Source organism: Prenolepis imparis, unplaced genomic scaffold, assembly GCF_030444845.1.
Source record: "Prenolepis imparis isolate NDT839.2.m4 unplaced genomic scaffold, iyPreImpa1.0 SCAF_2, whole genome shotgun sequence".
NCBI classification, from domain to species: Eukaryota; Metazoa; Arthropoda; class Insecta; order Hymenoptera; family Formicidae; genus Prenolepis; species Prenolepis imparis.
The window spans coordinates 7,695,558-7,710,601 of record NW_028141160.1 but is presented as its reverse complement, the minus strand read 5'-3'; the positions used below and the strand labels follow the sequence as shown (position 1 = coordinate 7,710,601).

Here is a 15,044-nt window from a genome sequence, read left to right as displayed (position 1 = left end):
TTGATAAAAACTACTTAAGTTATTATATAATTTTTTAGATGTAAATATAATTTTTAATTGTTTAAAAATTAAAAAATCAACTCAATCTAAGTTTCTGTGTATTTATAATCACGTATATCATTATTGCTTGTTAAAATATAAAAATTAAAACGAATGCAGAAAGCTATTTCATAAGCTATATGCCACACAAATACATAATTTCTCATTTGTTTTTATTTATGTATCTACATTAATTGCATACTACAGAACGCATTCAGCATTTGCTCAACTAGGACAACACGAGCGCGCGCTATTCTTCGGTTTTATGTTAAAAAAAAGATATTTAAAATAAAATTTTTTTTTACAGAATCAGCTGAAAACTGTTAAAAAATATTAATCGAGTTCAAAGTATCATAACATATTATTTAAAACATATTATTATTTTAATTTATATATTATACATATTATTAATTAAAAATTTAATTAGCAAATTGATGTTTTAATCAGCTGATTTCTGTCAAAAAATATTAATGTAGTTTAAACTAACTTTATATTATTATTTTTAAAATAACCTATTTATAAATATATAAAACAGAAGAATGGCGAGCGTGTACAGCGCACTTGTGTTGTTCTAGTGTTGTAAATAATATGTTATAATACTTTATCCTTGATTAATATTTTTTTGACAGGAATCAGCTGATTTCTCGCCAAGCACAACCTCTACGTCCGCCACGGTGCGCGTCTGGCGCGAGACTGATTCTCGATTCTCGAGTCTCGAGCGAGACATTGCGATTACGAGACTGATCGTCAGTCTCGCGCTAGACGCGCAGCGTGGTGGACGTGTAGGCTGCGGTTGGCGATAGCTCAGAGTCTTGCGGTCAGTCTCGCGCGAGACGTACAGCGTGGAGGATGTATACAAATGCACGAATATAATGGAAGCGCAGATATTTTGATCCAAAGATTCTTGTAGAAAATTCTATTTTTTTTTGTTCTCTGTTAAAGATTTAAATAATGAATTTTTATGCATTGCTTAATTAATTCACATATTATTATGCATGCATTGCAATCAGTGCATAATATATATATATATATATATATATATATATATATATATATTCTACAGATATCATTTCTTTTTGTATTTTATATCTGGTATAATCTATATAATTATACACTAAGAATATAAACACAGACGCACCGACATCCGCGTATGGCTCGAATAGCCTTTCTATTTCCTAATTTATATTTGCTATATAATTATATATTCATATATATATATATATATATATATATATATACAAATATAATATATATAGCGTGAAATAATCATATACTGTATCAAATTATCTGTAAATAACATATACTTTATTACTTATTTTATAATTTGGCAAGCCACACATTTAAAAATGTGTATTATCTAGATATTCATCATTTTTTATGTATATATTTTATGTAACATATTTATATTTTATATAATATATTTTATGTAACATATATACCATAATTTATATAACATATTCATAACATATTTTATATAAATATTTATGTATATTATATATAACATATCTTATATAATTTATAATTATATATTCTACAGAAATAATTTTAACAAAATGTATTAAGAACAATGTAAGTTTTTTAAATAAAATCTTGATTTTTTAAAATAAAGTATATATTCTTCTAAAAAAATGCTATAGTTGATAAATTATAATTAATAAAATGATATTTTACATAAGCATATATTATAATGCTTCTTATGCAAACTTATATATTGCTTCAAAACAAAAATTTAATTTAGGATTAATTTATTCTACCTTTAATATTTGCGCCATCCAAATTCGTTTCTTTATATTTTATATATATACATTATTTTTATCTTTTATTTCACATTGTTCCCCCCAAACCGCCTGAAAAGATTTTTCCTACTTTTTTTTAAAGATACTATAAATTAGCAGCCTTTATTATTTCCTATCATATTGTTATATTTACAATTATATGTATTTAAAAGTTTATGATTGAGATAGCCGTCTTTTTCAAAGCTGTAAATTATTTTTTTGTAAAGCCACTTCAAACGAATCAGTCTCAAATAAATATAAACAAACAAATTGCAACTATTTTAATATACTCATCTATAAAAAACGCCGAACATATACATACACGCCTTCTTCACAAAAATCCATTTCCATTAAACAAAAATGATATTTTTGTGGATTAAATACATATAGCATTAATTTATAATTCAGGAAATTAATTATTATTTTTAAAGTTATCATAGAGATAAAAACAAATATGAGTTTCAATTACAAATTCTGCTTTAACATTTACTTTAAAACATTTAATACATTCTTTATTTATATAATTCATGGTTGATATATATACTTACCTATAATTTTATTGATCTAGTTTGAATTTTCGATTTATTTTAACAAAATTTAACATTTTTTAATTCTTAATCTTGTAATTTGTGCATACACAGATTTTAATATTTTATTATACATTTCGTAAATTTTTATTATTTTTCTTAAATAAATTTTTTACAAAATAGTTATTATCATTTTTATAGATCTTCAAAAAATATAATATTTGAAAAGAGTAAATTTTGTAAGGATTGCTGATTTGTAGCAGAGAGAATAAAAAGAAAAAGAGAGAGAGGAGAGAAAGAGGGGTGAGGGAGGAAAATATAAGAAAACAGCATTCTAAATGCAATAAATATATAATGTATTTTCAGTAAAAAATGCGCATCATTGCTTAAAAATTTGCTTATATATATCATTTTTCAGAATGAGTGTCGCCTATCTTAGATAGAGCAAATTACTGTTAAGTTAAAAATAAAAGTAAACACAAGACAATTATCGACGTTAAAATTGAAAGAACCCTGAAACGGATGCGTATAATATAAATAATACAAAATGATAAAAATAAATAAAATATTATTATTTATTTATATAATACAAATAGTAAAAAAACAAATAATAATTATTCAAAAACGTTATTTTCTATTAAATAGAAACACGCAATATATACGAATAATTAGTGTGTACCTGATTTGTCCTATTTGTATCGATGCATATACATATTTTTATCAATTCTACAATGTTTTTGACGAAACTAATCTTAGAAAATAATTCAAAAATACAAAATACTCTACGGAAATTATCAGATTTTAATATTCGTGCTTATTATAATATTCGCCATTGTGTAGCTTCTTAGGTAATATTTCTTTAATCAATAGGATTTGCGGCACAGGAACTAATTATATATAACTAAAAAAAGATCTAAAACTGTGCCAATCTTGTATCAGTTTTTGTAGATGTATATATTTACTTAATGTATAATTTTTACATTATCCTTTAATAATTTCCATGACAATTCCCAATCTTTTACATCCATAGAAACTTGGCAACAGCAATAAAGAAAGAAAAACAGAATAAATAAATTTTCCAGGATCCTGTAAATAGAAATTAATACGTTAATTTTTATTTTTATTTATATTTTTAAGGTAATATATAGTTATTTGTAAAATTGTAAAATTGTTAATAAAATAAAATATTTATATTTAAGCAATAAATATTAGCAATTATTTATACTTATATAAAATGTAATAGTTTCTATATATTAAGCAAAATAAAATATACGGAATATGAAAACTAAAAATATATGAAAAACTTACCATATATTATGTTATATATAAAAATATTACCAATTGATTGGCCAAAAAAAAAAAAAAAATTAGATATAGCTGACATAAATAATTAAATAGTAATATATGTGTTTTCAAATTTAGAAGATAAATACTTCATGTATTTGTAATCAACAATATGTATATTTTATATGATATTTTGTAATAAATTTCCTTAATTAAGAAATCTTTTCTTCCTTCCTTTTTTCTTTTTTTTTTCTTTTTTGCTTCATGAATTATACTATTGATAAATTGATAAATTTCCATTAAACTATGCAAATGTTCTTGAGACTCATTATGTTAAATCGTTTTTATTAAAAAATAAGTATTATACAATATACTAACATATTTGAATCGTTCATGTAAATATCACATCGCTACTATAAAGTTATTTATATACTTATTAGTATAAAAAATTCGTACAAAGTTTTGCGAAATGGCTTTGTAAAAGTTTATCATAACACATATTGTAGTATGTTTTGACATATGTAAAATTTAGAAAATTTAAAAATAATTTAAGAAAAATGTTAGCTATAAGAAATAATACTATCAATTGTGTATTAAGTTGTATATAGGTTATTATATGTATATATTTAATATAACTTCTTTTACAAAGCAATATAAATATCTCATAGATACATTTGTTGTAAGATACATATATCTATTATATATATGATATTATTTAAATTATTTAATCAAATTTCGCAATCTATTATTAATATATCTATCAATAATATTTTCTACGTGAAAATGCTGCAATAAAAAAAAATGATAATTAAAAATTAAAGCTGATTAATTGAAATTGAAATCGATGCTATCTCTGCGCAGAAATATCGCACATTAGAACTCGTTTATATTTATACCGCTCCCTTTGGGAATTTCATTTAATAGCCGTCCATGACCGACTCACAGTGTTGTGCTTAGATGATTTTAAAATTAGCTAGATAAAGATGAGATAAAAATATGTAAATTCATCTTAGATAAGATAAAGATGATTTTGTTTTAAATATATCTAGATAAAAGATAAAATTATATGACGATTCATCTAAATAACTTCCAGATAATATTATTTTTAAAATCGCTTATGTAAACAGTTAAAAAATGTAAATAAATAAAAATGTAATGTAAAATAAAAAAAATGGAAATTATAAAAGAGATATAAAAATATATTCATAGTTTTTTATTTATAAGTTTTTATCGTTTACTGCTCAAGTTCTACTATACTTAAAATATTTTCATGGGCTATAAAACTCTAAATCAAATTATCTGAATATTATTTTAGATAATTTAGCAAAGATAACACTTTTTTTTTATCTAAGATGCAGATATAGATAATACATTTTTTAATTATCTATATAAAGATAAGATAACGCCAAAATTTCATCTAGATGATCATCTATATAATTTTATTTAGATAACAGCAAACACTGCCGACTCATAATCAATTCGGATTTCGGTGTTCGCGCGCCAATCGCTTACAGGCGAAAATTTATAGACCCGACGACGAGGCCAGCTGTTCCTCTCTCTCTGGCAAAAGTCTTTCATCTTGCCGACAGAAAGCGCTGCCATCGTGGACCTCTTTGATAAACAGCTCAGGCTACATACCACAAAGAGACGCGAGCTGCCGCGACGACGCATAGTACTCCGGAGTGCGCATTTCTCACGTGCATTTTCGCGCGTCACGTTATCGAGAGCTGTCAACGAGATCTCGACGCGCTCGAAAAATTTGATTTTCGGCAAATCCCGTGAATAGATTTGTCGGTCGAGGACGAGAGGAAAAGTAGGAAGGGATTCGAACGCATTTGGTGTCGCAGGCCGAGCAGCAGTAGTAGTAATACAGCGCAGCGGCAACAGCAGGTAAGAATTTCATTAATAAAATGCGTGCGCGCGCATGGCGAATCTGGCGAACACGTGGCGTCGCGACGACCTGTCAGGGACGCCGACCATTTCACCGTGACGGACATCCCTCATCGATCCGTGGCACTTCGCCGAGCTGGCTTTGACAATCAGCTAGACCGAGCTACGAGAGCGACACGTCGCGACTCAAGGTCGCGGAGGACATGTTGTCGAGCGCTCGATCTATCGAAGTCGAGGCGCGCGATCTCTCGCTCGCGTTCAAATCAACCATCGGCTTCGGCTACTGATCGCGATTTCACGCGGGAAAAGGACGAGGGAATCTTCTCCTCGGAGGAGAGACGCGTCGATGACGCGATTGAGACGTCGTCGATATATCCTCCTCGTCTCTTGCTTGTGTTACTCGGTTTTTCTGCTGTTATATAAGGTGCACGCTCCGCGAATGTGCAATCACATCTTGGCCGATGCGATGCGCGGTGCGAGAAATTTGAACGTGCTGCATCTGCAAAAACTTTTTCAATCGATTCGACAGCGTTTTATTTCGAATTTAATGCGAACAGAAGGAGAAAATAATCTTTTTTATTTTAAACGAAAGTTTATATTTATTAATTTTGCTTGATTCAATTTATTATGATTATGGATAAATGAATTTTTGTCTGATTACCGTGTTTTATTTTTTAATTTGATTTATTTTTCAATTTAATTGTCACGAATATAAACGATAATCGCTTCCTTATGATTCTTGCATCAGCGTCTCATTTTTTTAAATGACTTAAACACACTAATCGTCGTGATAAATTAATTGAACATACATTATAACGCTTGACAGTGAGAAATACCTGTAATCGAGAAATATAGACACTGAATAGATTAGATTATAAATTGGTGACGATTGTGTTTGAGCGCACAGTGTCATGTATTCTTATTAAAATCAGAAGATTATAAAAACAGATTCCAGTATTCTTTACATATATAAAAACAAGAAATGTGTATTTTAAAAATACGCATTATTGCTAAATGTCACAATTTTTCTCTTGCATAATATTGCGATTAATGAATATAAATGTTACAACATTCCTTTTATCTCTCCATATAATATATCGATTAATCAAATAGCAAATTAATTAATTATATTTTAATTTTAATTAATATTAAAATGTGTAACGATTTTTCCGGGACAACCTTCTCCCGGATTTTAGCGGTGGAAAGTTTTACAATTCCTACGTTGAATACACATACAGAACATACGATGTGTTATTACGATCGTGATATCACTTATCAGATGACTGATATATCGTACAAAGTAGGTCTTCCAGCAATCGCACATACCATACACGCGTATACGTTTTTCTCGGAAAATCGAGATTTTGCGTAAGGATTTGTTGGACATTATTTACGATCGATTGCGTGACGCGATGCATACCGACTTTCAACTGCAATCTGTGAACTGTATACGGGAATAGTGGATTATTATACGATCGAAAGACGTTTACTAATAATTTCTTTATACTTATGTCACAACACGCTTATTAATTTAAATGATTTATTCCTTTTGATAGTAATTTCGAATTTTTCTTCGCAAACGCAGCACGGAGATTCTCGATATTTATTCAGAAATACTTATATCTCTTGTTATGTACTTATTACATTTTATGAATTTTTATAAAATATATATTTTGCTAGAATTAATCGAAATATATATAAATGCATCATAAAAAATGCGTAAAATTACACTATAAATAATGAAAATGTATAACATTTTTATTATTTATCGTGTAATTTGACACTTATTGTTAATGTAATTTTTTTGTAGTGTGCGTATGTCATGCTCAAATAAGAATTTCGTCGAGAAACGCGCATTTCGCGTTTATATCACGCGTGTAATAAATAACAGTGTTATTCTCACCGCGATTAGACATTAACGTCGCTTGTTTTTTTTTTCCTCTGCGCATATAATCGAAATTAAAGGAAACTTTGGCTCGAACTTCGAACTTCTTAACGCGACGTGTTCCTCGCATACAGACGACGATATCATACAATTGCGCCTAACTCCGACAATCGATCCGACCGTGGCCCAAGTTGACAGCAATTTAAAATCGCTTTTACTTATCGCAGAAGACGCGCATCGAAGATGGCTTCGATTACGATTAAAATTTTTCCGAAGGATCGTCTCTCCACTTCTTCTTTTTCTTTCGCCAAAATCTCACCTTTCAGCGACCGTGACACATTGAGAAAGTGTCCTTAAGATGCTCTCGCAATCTTTCGAAGCGTTTTATTACCGATCATCGACCTTGTTCTTCTCGTGATTTGAAACGAAATCTATATGCTTCTTTCTTAGAAATACTACTAGAAGATATTGTTTTATTAAGATATTGTTTAGCGATTCTAACGTGAAATGTAAATGCTCAGGAAATGCTTGTGTTTATTCTGTTATCTTTCTCATACAGGAAATCTATCATATTGATATAAGTATATAAAATGTGACTTAAAATTTTGAATAACCGTATATTATTAATTTTACATGTAAAGCTATACTTGAGTGAAATAAGATTTATTTTGTGATATAAAATAATTTTATTTTGTCAAAATATAACAAGATTAATTTATTTAATTTGTTAAATAAAAGTATCAGTGTGACGTCTAAACTAGAAACTTTTTGCCAAGCTTGAGTAATGAACTTACAAACATTTATATAAAAAAATAATTTCTGCAAAATAAAAATTAATAAATCAATGATAAACTCGGTGTGATAAAGACGACACGTCGCAAATACCATCGTCGAGGAATTCTCTTCCAATGATAAGTGAAGGCAGCGTCTTTTCAGGAAGAATGGCATCGTTGAAAAGTGTCAAGGCGAGCAAGACAGAAACCACGACTAGAAGCTGGACAGCGAAGCCGATCCTAGACCCGGATTTCACGGAAGTGCTTCCTCTGCAGCAGGTCTATGTGGGCATCTTGAAGCGACGAAAGGACACGTCCGTCGCCATCCAGAGCATATCCGCCGTTCTGCCAGGATTCACTCATCTAAAGCGCTGTTCCAACGGCAAACTGCTTCTGGCTCCGCTTCGCTCGGACGAATCGCGAGCAAATGACGAGGAGAACATTACTCTGAGTGAAGATGATCTCAAGGATCAGCTGAGGGAACGAGGGTTCGATCTCTCGCTGTTCGAGGACAAGTTCCAGGTGACAGAGGTACCAGCCAAGGCACCGAGAACAAAGTTGCAAGCCAGCGAGGCTTCCAAGATCTGGCCGGTCAACTTCCATCCCGACCAGACGATCGAGAGCCTGATCGACGGCTCCGTCTTCGAGGAAGATTGCTTGCGCGCGATCGAGCGGATCATGTCGCTGGTGATAGAAGCCGCCAGGCTACAGGCGGTCGGCGACGAACATTGCACCGGCGCCGCGGCGGTCGTCGATCCCGAGGACGGGAGAATCTTGGCGGTGTCCGCTGCGAGGACCGATCGACATCCCATGTGGCATGCCGCCATGCTGGCGGTGGACCTCGTCGCCGGACTTCACGGCGGCGGTGCCTGGCGTTTGAAGGACGAGGACAGGTCCACCTTAGACGATCAGAAGGTGAAGACTGAAGATGGGAACTTGAAGGATCGGTTAAGAAGGATCAAGAGAAAGTACGAGGAGGAAACGCCGCGTTGTTATCCAACGTCTCTGCTATCTTCTCTTAAGTTCCCGGAACAAACGCCGCTCGAGACGACGCAGGTCGGGCAAAAGGGACGGAAGAAGGACGCTGCCAAAGACCAGGATCCTCTGCAGCAGCGGGAGGAATGCGGAAGTAACGCGGAGAAGTCCGGACCGTATCTTTGCACGGGTTATTGGGTGTTTCTGCTGATGGAACCGTGTCCCATGTGCGCCATGGCGTTGCTGCATTCCAGAGTCTCGCGGATCTTCTACGGCGAGGTCAATCGGAGCGTCGGGGTCTTAGGTACCAAAGCAGTTTTGCACACGGTGCCGGGTCTGAATCATCGATACCGAGTCTGGAGCGGAATCCTGGAACGAGAGTGTCGGCAAACGGTGGAAGAAATCAATGGTCGCAAAAGTTTTGAATGACTGATTCGACGTGGGTCTATTGTGGATAATGACGCGTCAAGTGTGGTTAATTGGTCACAGCCGGAAATAACTGAAGCTACCCATGTCGCGAGGCTTGGACAAAAGAAAAAACAAAGGAATAAAGCGTGCATTCCTCGTTCTTGCTGATGATTTCTCTCTCTCTCTCTCTCTCTCTCTCTCTCTCTCTCTCTCTCTTTTGCGCGCGAATTGCGTTATCTATGCATATAAATGAGACTTTTATTATACGTTATCTCTTGCGTATTTATTTTTTGTCATAAAAAAATTAATTTATTTCAAACGGAGAAAGCGCAATTATGACACTTATCATAAATCATAATACATCGTCATCTGTTTCATCGACTCTTAATACTCGACTCGTATACTCTTTTAACGTATTGCCACAATTATTCCGAAAAAATAATTGTGTTTACCACTTAGTCATCCTCTTCGACATTTCTGATATATTCAAACGTTCCCTAGATAAGCGGATTATCTTTTCGATTCATCAATCGTGCGGCTACAGTTTAGATACCCGGCGTTGCAACCGGTTTTATAATTTTAATCGAAAGCAGGACGACGCAAAAGACTTAACACGTGGTACGGACGTGCATTCGGCCATAACGACTCAAGACGTTATACGTGACCTTGACGTTTGCGCGTGTGCGTTCCGGATGCGTGCATGTGCGTCCTCATCTGCTACCGCCTCTTGGTGTGCATGGCGAATTAACACTTGTGTTTGCTGGCATACAGCATGACGTACCATCACTCCCCGAAGATTGTTAAAAATATTTCTGTAATATTTCTTTGTTTCTCTCGCCTTCGATGACGCTTGCGAAGACGACACTCTGTCTCCGAAATTCTTGAACTATATAGACATTTTTATGTTACTTTCTATCGGCGAAACTCTTTATTTTTAATTCAAAAGAAGGTCTATATTTTAGAAGAATAAACTTGATGTTATAATTTAAAATTGAGTCAATTAATTTAGGCTATATTATATAATATATGGAGCATTGAGAGAGGTCGTTCCTTTATGAAAAATTCAATTTTCCGCAAATATATTTAACACATTTATGTAGCGCATTATAAATTTCATTATTGAAGAGAGAAAGAAAGCACAATTCATTCCGAAGATATTGTAAATCATCGACATGATTTATTACACGAGTTTAATTAACACTTTGCGTGGTGGTCGCGTTGTTTAATTCACTGGCAAATAATCAGGTTCCTTCGCGCGACAATAATATACAATATACAATCCGCGGTTATATATTTTTTCTCTCCCCCCCTCCCCCCGTGGACTTTTTATGCTCGCTGTAATTAATTCTCACTTAGATGATGACATCAAGAGCGAGATCGACGACGATTGTCAAAACGTTCGTATAACGCATAGATAACATCTATCGTGTCGCAAGAGACACGGTGTAAGGCTTTAATATAAAAGATACACATTGTACCGAGATAAAAAATTCGGCGAATCTCTTACGTATATATTGTCGCGCGATTTAATACGTACAATTTGATCGATAATATGGTTTAATGACATTTGAGATGTACACGATGCGGTCTCCGAAAGTGAGAATAATTAATTAAGAGAGCATTTGTTTGACATTGTTACGTCATCGTCACGACAAAGCACGCGTTCTTGCAAATAGATATTACGCGTTTTTGAAGTATCGAGAATTCTGTATTGCAGAAATAGATTCGTATAGATTATGCCATTATACATTCGCTCTTTTTGCATCAAGGTGAATATCAGTTAAACATGAACTGATTTGAATTCCTGACACCTTAAAGTTATATAAATCAAGCTTGTAAATCTCTATAAACAGAGATACGTGGCTGCTTTTATATAAAATTTATTTTTAAAAATATTTAATAAAAATAATAAATAATAATAAATAATTTTATTTATATCGCAATAATGTAAAAACGTTTAAAATGATCAATTATGTTAATTATCCGGGAATTACAGCTGTTTTTTGCTGGGTGTAATTTCACACCGATTTATTAATTCCCTGTAATTTCTAACGTCATAATGCAAATCGATCAACGTAAATGGATTATCTTCGGGGATTTTCGCGTGTTGAATACAAAGTTGAGCGTTTTACGCAACTTTGTTTATTAAATCGTGGTTTTCGTCGTGACAAGTTCGCAGGAGCGAAACGATTTCGAAGAAGTCCGTCAGGTGCAAAATGCAAGACGCAGAAAGATGTTTCAGTGACTCAATTTATAACATATAATACCATCAATTTTAAAAATAAAAATACATTAGTTTATTTATTATAGGGCTATATAAAAATGAGAGAAGTATTTATTGTTGCCTCTAAGATTTGTAAAAAATTTACGAGAACGACACAATTCTCGTGATGAAGGAATTCAGCATTTCCCATAGAAACATTCGTGGGATCGAGATTTTCCTTTGACGATATGGAAGCATATTCGCGTTCTAGGAATCACTCGATTCGCTACGAAGCGAATAGCGAGTACGCGACGATGACCCCGCGGATTGACATCGATCAGCGAAACTACAGCTGATCCATCCAAGCAGCAGCAGAAGAGCTGCTTGATTGTTGATGAAAAGAGACAAGGATGGAGCGAGATAGGTGGAGACGGAAGAAGTCGCGAACAGTAAATTACGAGACGAGGAAGACGATAATACGTTGATCCAATAGCCGATGGAGAGGATTCGCTCGCTGGAACGATGAACCATAACTTTACAACGAAAACCTTACACAACAAAGTCCTGAGTTATGAGAAATGCATTTTATATTTTACATCGATCGATAATAAAATTTAAAAAATGAAATAAATACCTTTACGAGATCTCTCCTCATCCAAGTGATTTTTTATTATTCTTTCATGAACGTCGCTGTCGTTTTTTTACTGTTTCAGACTTTCTTCATCGGCGCAGAGGAGAATTGACAGGTCGGAAAAGAAAAAAAAATCGGGAAAGAACGCGTACGGCAAACAAGGCTTGATTTCCTCGATAAACAGAGCGCGGTTCGTGCATAAGAGCTCTAATCGAGAAATAACGTCCTCGAGAGGCATTCTTTGAGAGGCCGGCACGTGGCGCTGACGACGACAGACACATCGGCACCGCATCATCGCTGATGTTTATTAGCAGAAACGCGCGCGCGGTGCAAAAGATACGAAATCTTCCTTCTTACATAGACGAGAGCGTGGAAGGAGGGGCTCTCGAGGTCGCGGCGTGTAAAAAAGCCGCGCGATATCAGAGATAACGTTTCGAAACTAATTAATCCGCGCGACAAACAGACCCGTCGTTCGTGGTGTCTGTCGAAGACGAGGCCTGGCAGTCATCGTCGTCGGTTGCAAACTACGTCGATTTACAAATTATTCCAGCTGACGCTGTTGTCGAGAGTCAGTACCGTCCTAAAATATCCTAGATCTCCTAGTTTCCGTGAATAACCGGAAGAAGCATCAGCGAGTTGTCACGATAGATATACTACCCGCCGAGACCGTAAAACAAGTGCATCTTTGACGCGATCAACGTTGTTACGTCATAACTGATAACTAGCACAAATAAGATACTTGAGGTTCCTCCTCTCGAATTTGCAACTTCTGCGACCAGATGAGAACATTTTTGTGAGATAAATTGGGAGGATATCACCGACTGACGCGAAACTGCAGGCTAATCAATCAGACGTTTAATTGATCTGCGACGAGAGTAGGGTACATTGAGATTCTCAGGTACGGATTCCCGCGAAACAACGAGACGACGCTCGAGGGTAAAGGAATCGCGTCTCGTTGATCAGCACTGAGTGGTTCCAATTGAGAGTCGACCCTCGAGAGCGGAGCCCATTGGTCAAGCTGTTAATTTCTTGAGGCACGATTGGATTGGATCACCCGCGGACATTCCAACATTCACGTCTGAACCGTCAAGTAATTCGCCGACTACTGTCTTGCCAGGCAGACTTTATAATTTCCTTCCCGAAGAAATTCCTGGGGATCCTGTGTCTTCCTAAGACAACTTGACGAAAGTTTCTGGAAGAATTAATTGTCTGTGAATTTTTTTCAAGTGTGAATACTCATCGGAGAACGTATCAATCAATTTATTCGGAGAACGTATCTGGTAGAAAACTGAAGCAGTGAAATCAGCAAATTATCTTTGGTGTTAAAGTTACAACGAAATTATACTCATTAACATAAGAAGATTACGGTGTTTTCTCGTGGTCGGTATCACTTTGGAGACTGCGCACGAAATATTTCGATAACATCCGACATTCTCGACGACTGAATGGCTCGCTTTTATTGGCTGCTGCTTTTCGAAAGACTCTGCTAACATCTTTCCTCTGTAGTAACGGCAAGGGCGCGAAAGAGAGGAAGGAAAGAACGCGGGTATCGTGAGAAAAGGGTTAAATTAACCCTTTGGTCTCCCGTCAGGAGAGCCTTTGCCTCGCAAAAGCAGAAGGAACCAGACTTCTCTTCGCTGTAAAGATTTTGGGAAACGCGGCGGACGAAACCCGAGATTCCATTGACGTCATCCACGAGAGGCCTCGTTCACCCCCTCCTGGCTCGGATTCTTTTTTTACACGGCACCATGGAGCGAAGGATTCTGAAAATGTGGTGATAACGGTCAGGCGAGGGCCTCCGATACCCAAGACACTATCCAGTGTGTGAGCCATAGTCGTTAGAAAGAGATATACGTGACGGGGAGCCTAGCCAGGCATTTCGGATCATTCCGGGCAAACTGGAATTGGAATCTTTCGAGCAGCATCTTTCCTTCGGAAGAATTTATTCTCTCGTCTTCGCAAGTCGCCGTTTTTTCGACGAATAAAATTTTAAAATCAATAGCAGCCTAGCTGAGCTTCAAGTTTGGTGACGACAAAAAATTTCGAAACATCGGAATTTCGACGATTCCTTCTGCTCTTCTACAATTACGAGATCTTGATAAGATAATCGAGATATCGTTTATCTCTTGAAGAATGCTTTCGGACCTGTGGAATTGACGTTTTTCTTTTTTTCCCCGCTCTTCGTAACGAAAAACGATCACTTTTCTCGAGCGGTTCTTATATAAGGAGAACGAGACATCGAGACATCTCAGGGAGAAAGCATCGATCGTCAAAACGTGGAAAAAGGTTAGCGTAATATAATGTAATATGAAAATTTATATACACATGCATATATAATGTTCTTGAAATTCGCAATTACGAAACGGCACAAATCATGGATTATTAATATAGCGACAGATTGATAAATTGTAGTTGCTTTATTATATAAGCACTCAGCTATAAGCAATTCACATTTACTTTTAAAAACGTGGAACAAATAATAAAGCTGGATTGTATAAAAAAATTCGATTACGAAACCGAGACTCGCGCTTTCGTTTCAGTCATAATGATCATTCAATTAATTTCGTGACGTAAAATATTATTGAAAAGTAAACTATTATTCCTGGAAACATTTACAGATATAGGTTTTTTTTATAAAATTAAAAACATTATAC

The 15,044-nt window shown here is 34.6% G+C and overlaps 1 protein-coding gene across 3 annotated transcripts; it reads left to right on the top strand.

The window, feature by feature from the left end:
* The first annotated feature begins 5,178 nt into the window (after positions 1–5,178).
* On the top strand, positions 5,179–14,676 carry LOC145933168 (tRNA-specific adenosine-34 deaminase regulatory subunit ADAT3). 3 transcript variants are annotated; one of them, XR_014424819.1, is made up of 3 exons: positions 5,246–5,515; positions 12,473–13,480; positions 13,618–14,676. XR_014424819.1 is itself a non-coding variant. In XM_083032706.1 (2 exons), exon 2 carries the CDS (start codon positions 8,342–8,344, stop codon positions 9,575–9,577), a length of 1,236 nt encoding a protein of 411 aa, XP_082888832.1. In that variant the 5' UTR covers positions 5,230–5,515; positions 8,337–8,341; the 3' UTR covers positions 9,578–10,547. The 3 variants fall into 3 exon arrangements, 1 of the variants encoding a protein (XP_082888832.1); XR_014424818.1 differs by having other exon boundaries at positions 5,179–5,515; positions 12,473–14,676; XM_083032706.1 differs by lacking the exons at positions 12,473–13,480; positions 13,618–14,676 and adding an exon at positions 8,337–10,547 and having other exon boundaries at positions 5,230–5,515.
* Positions 14,677–15,044: the final 368 nt, after the last annotated feature.

Excerpts from the sequence above, each read along its gene's own strand:
- LOC145933168 (XM_083032706.1), top strand. The coding sequence starts at position 8,342 with ATGGCATCGTTGAAAAGTGTCAAGGCGAGCAAGACAGAAACCACGACT.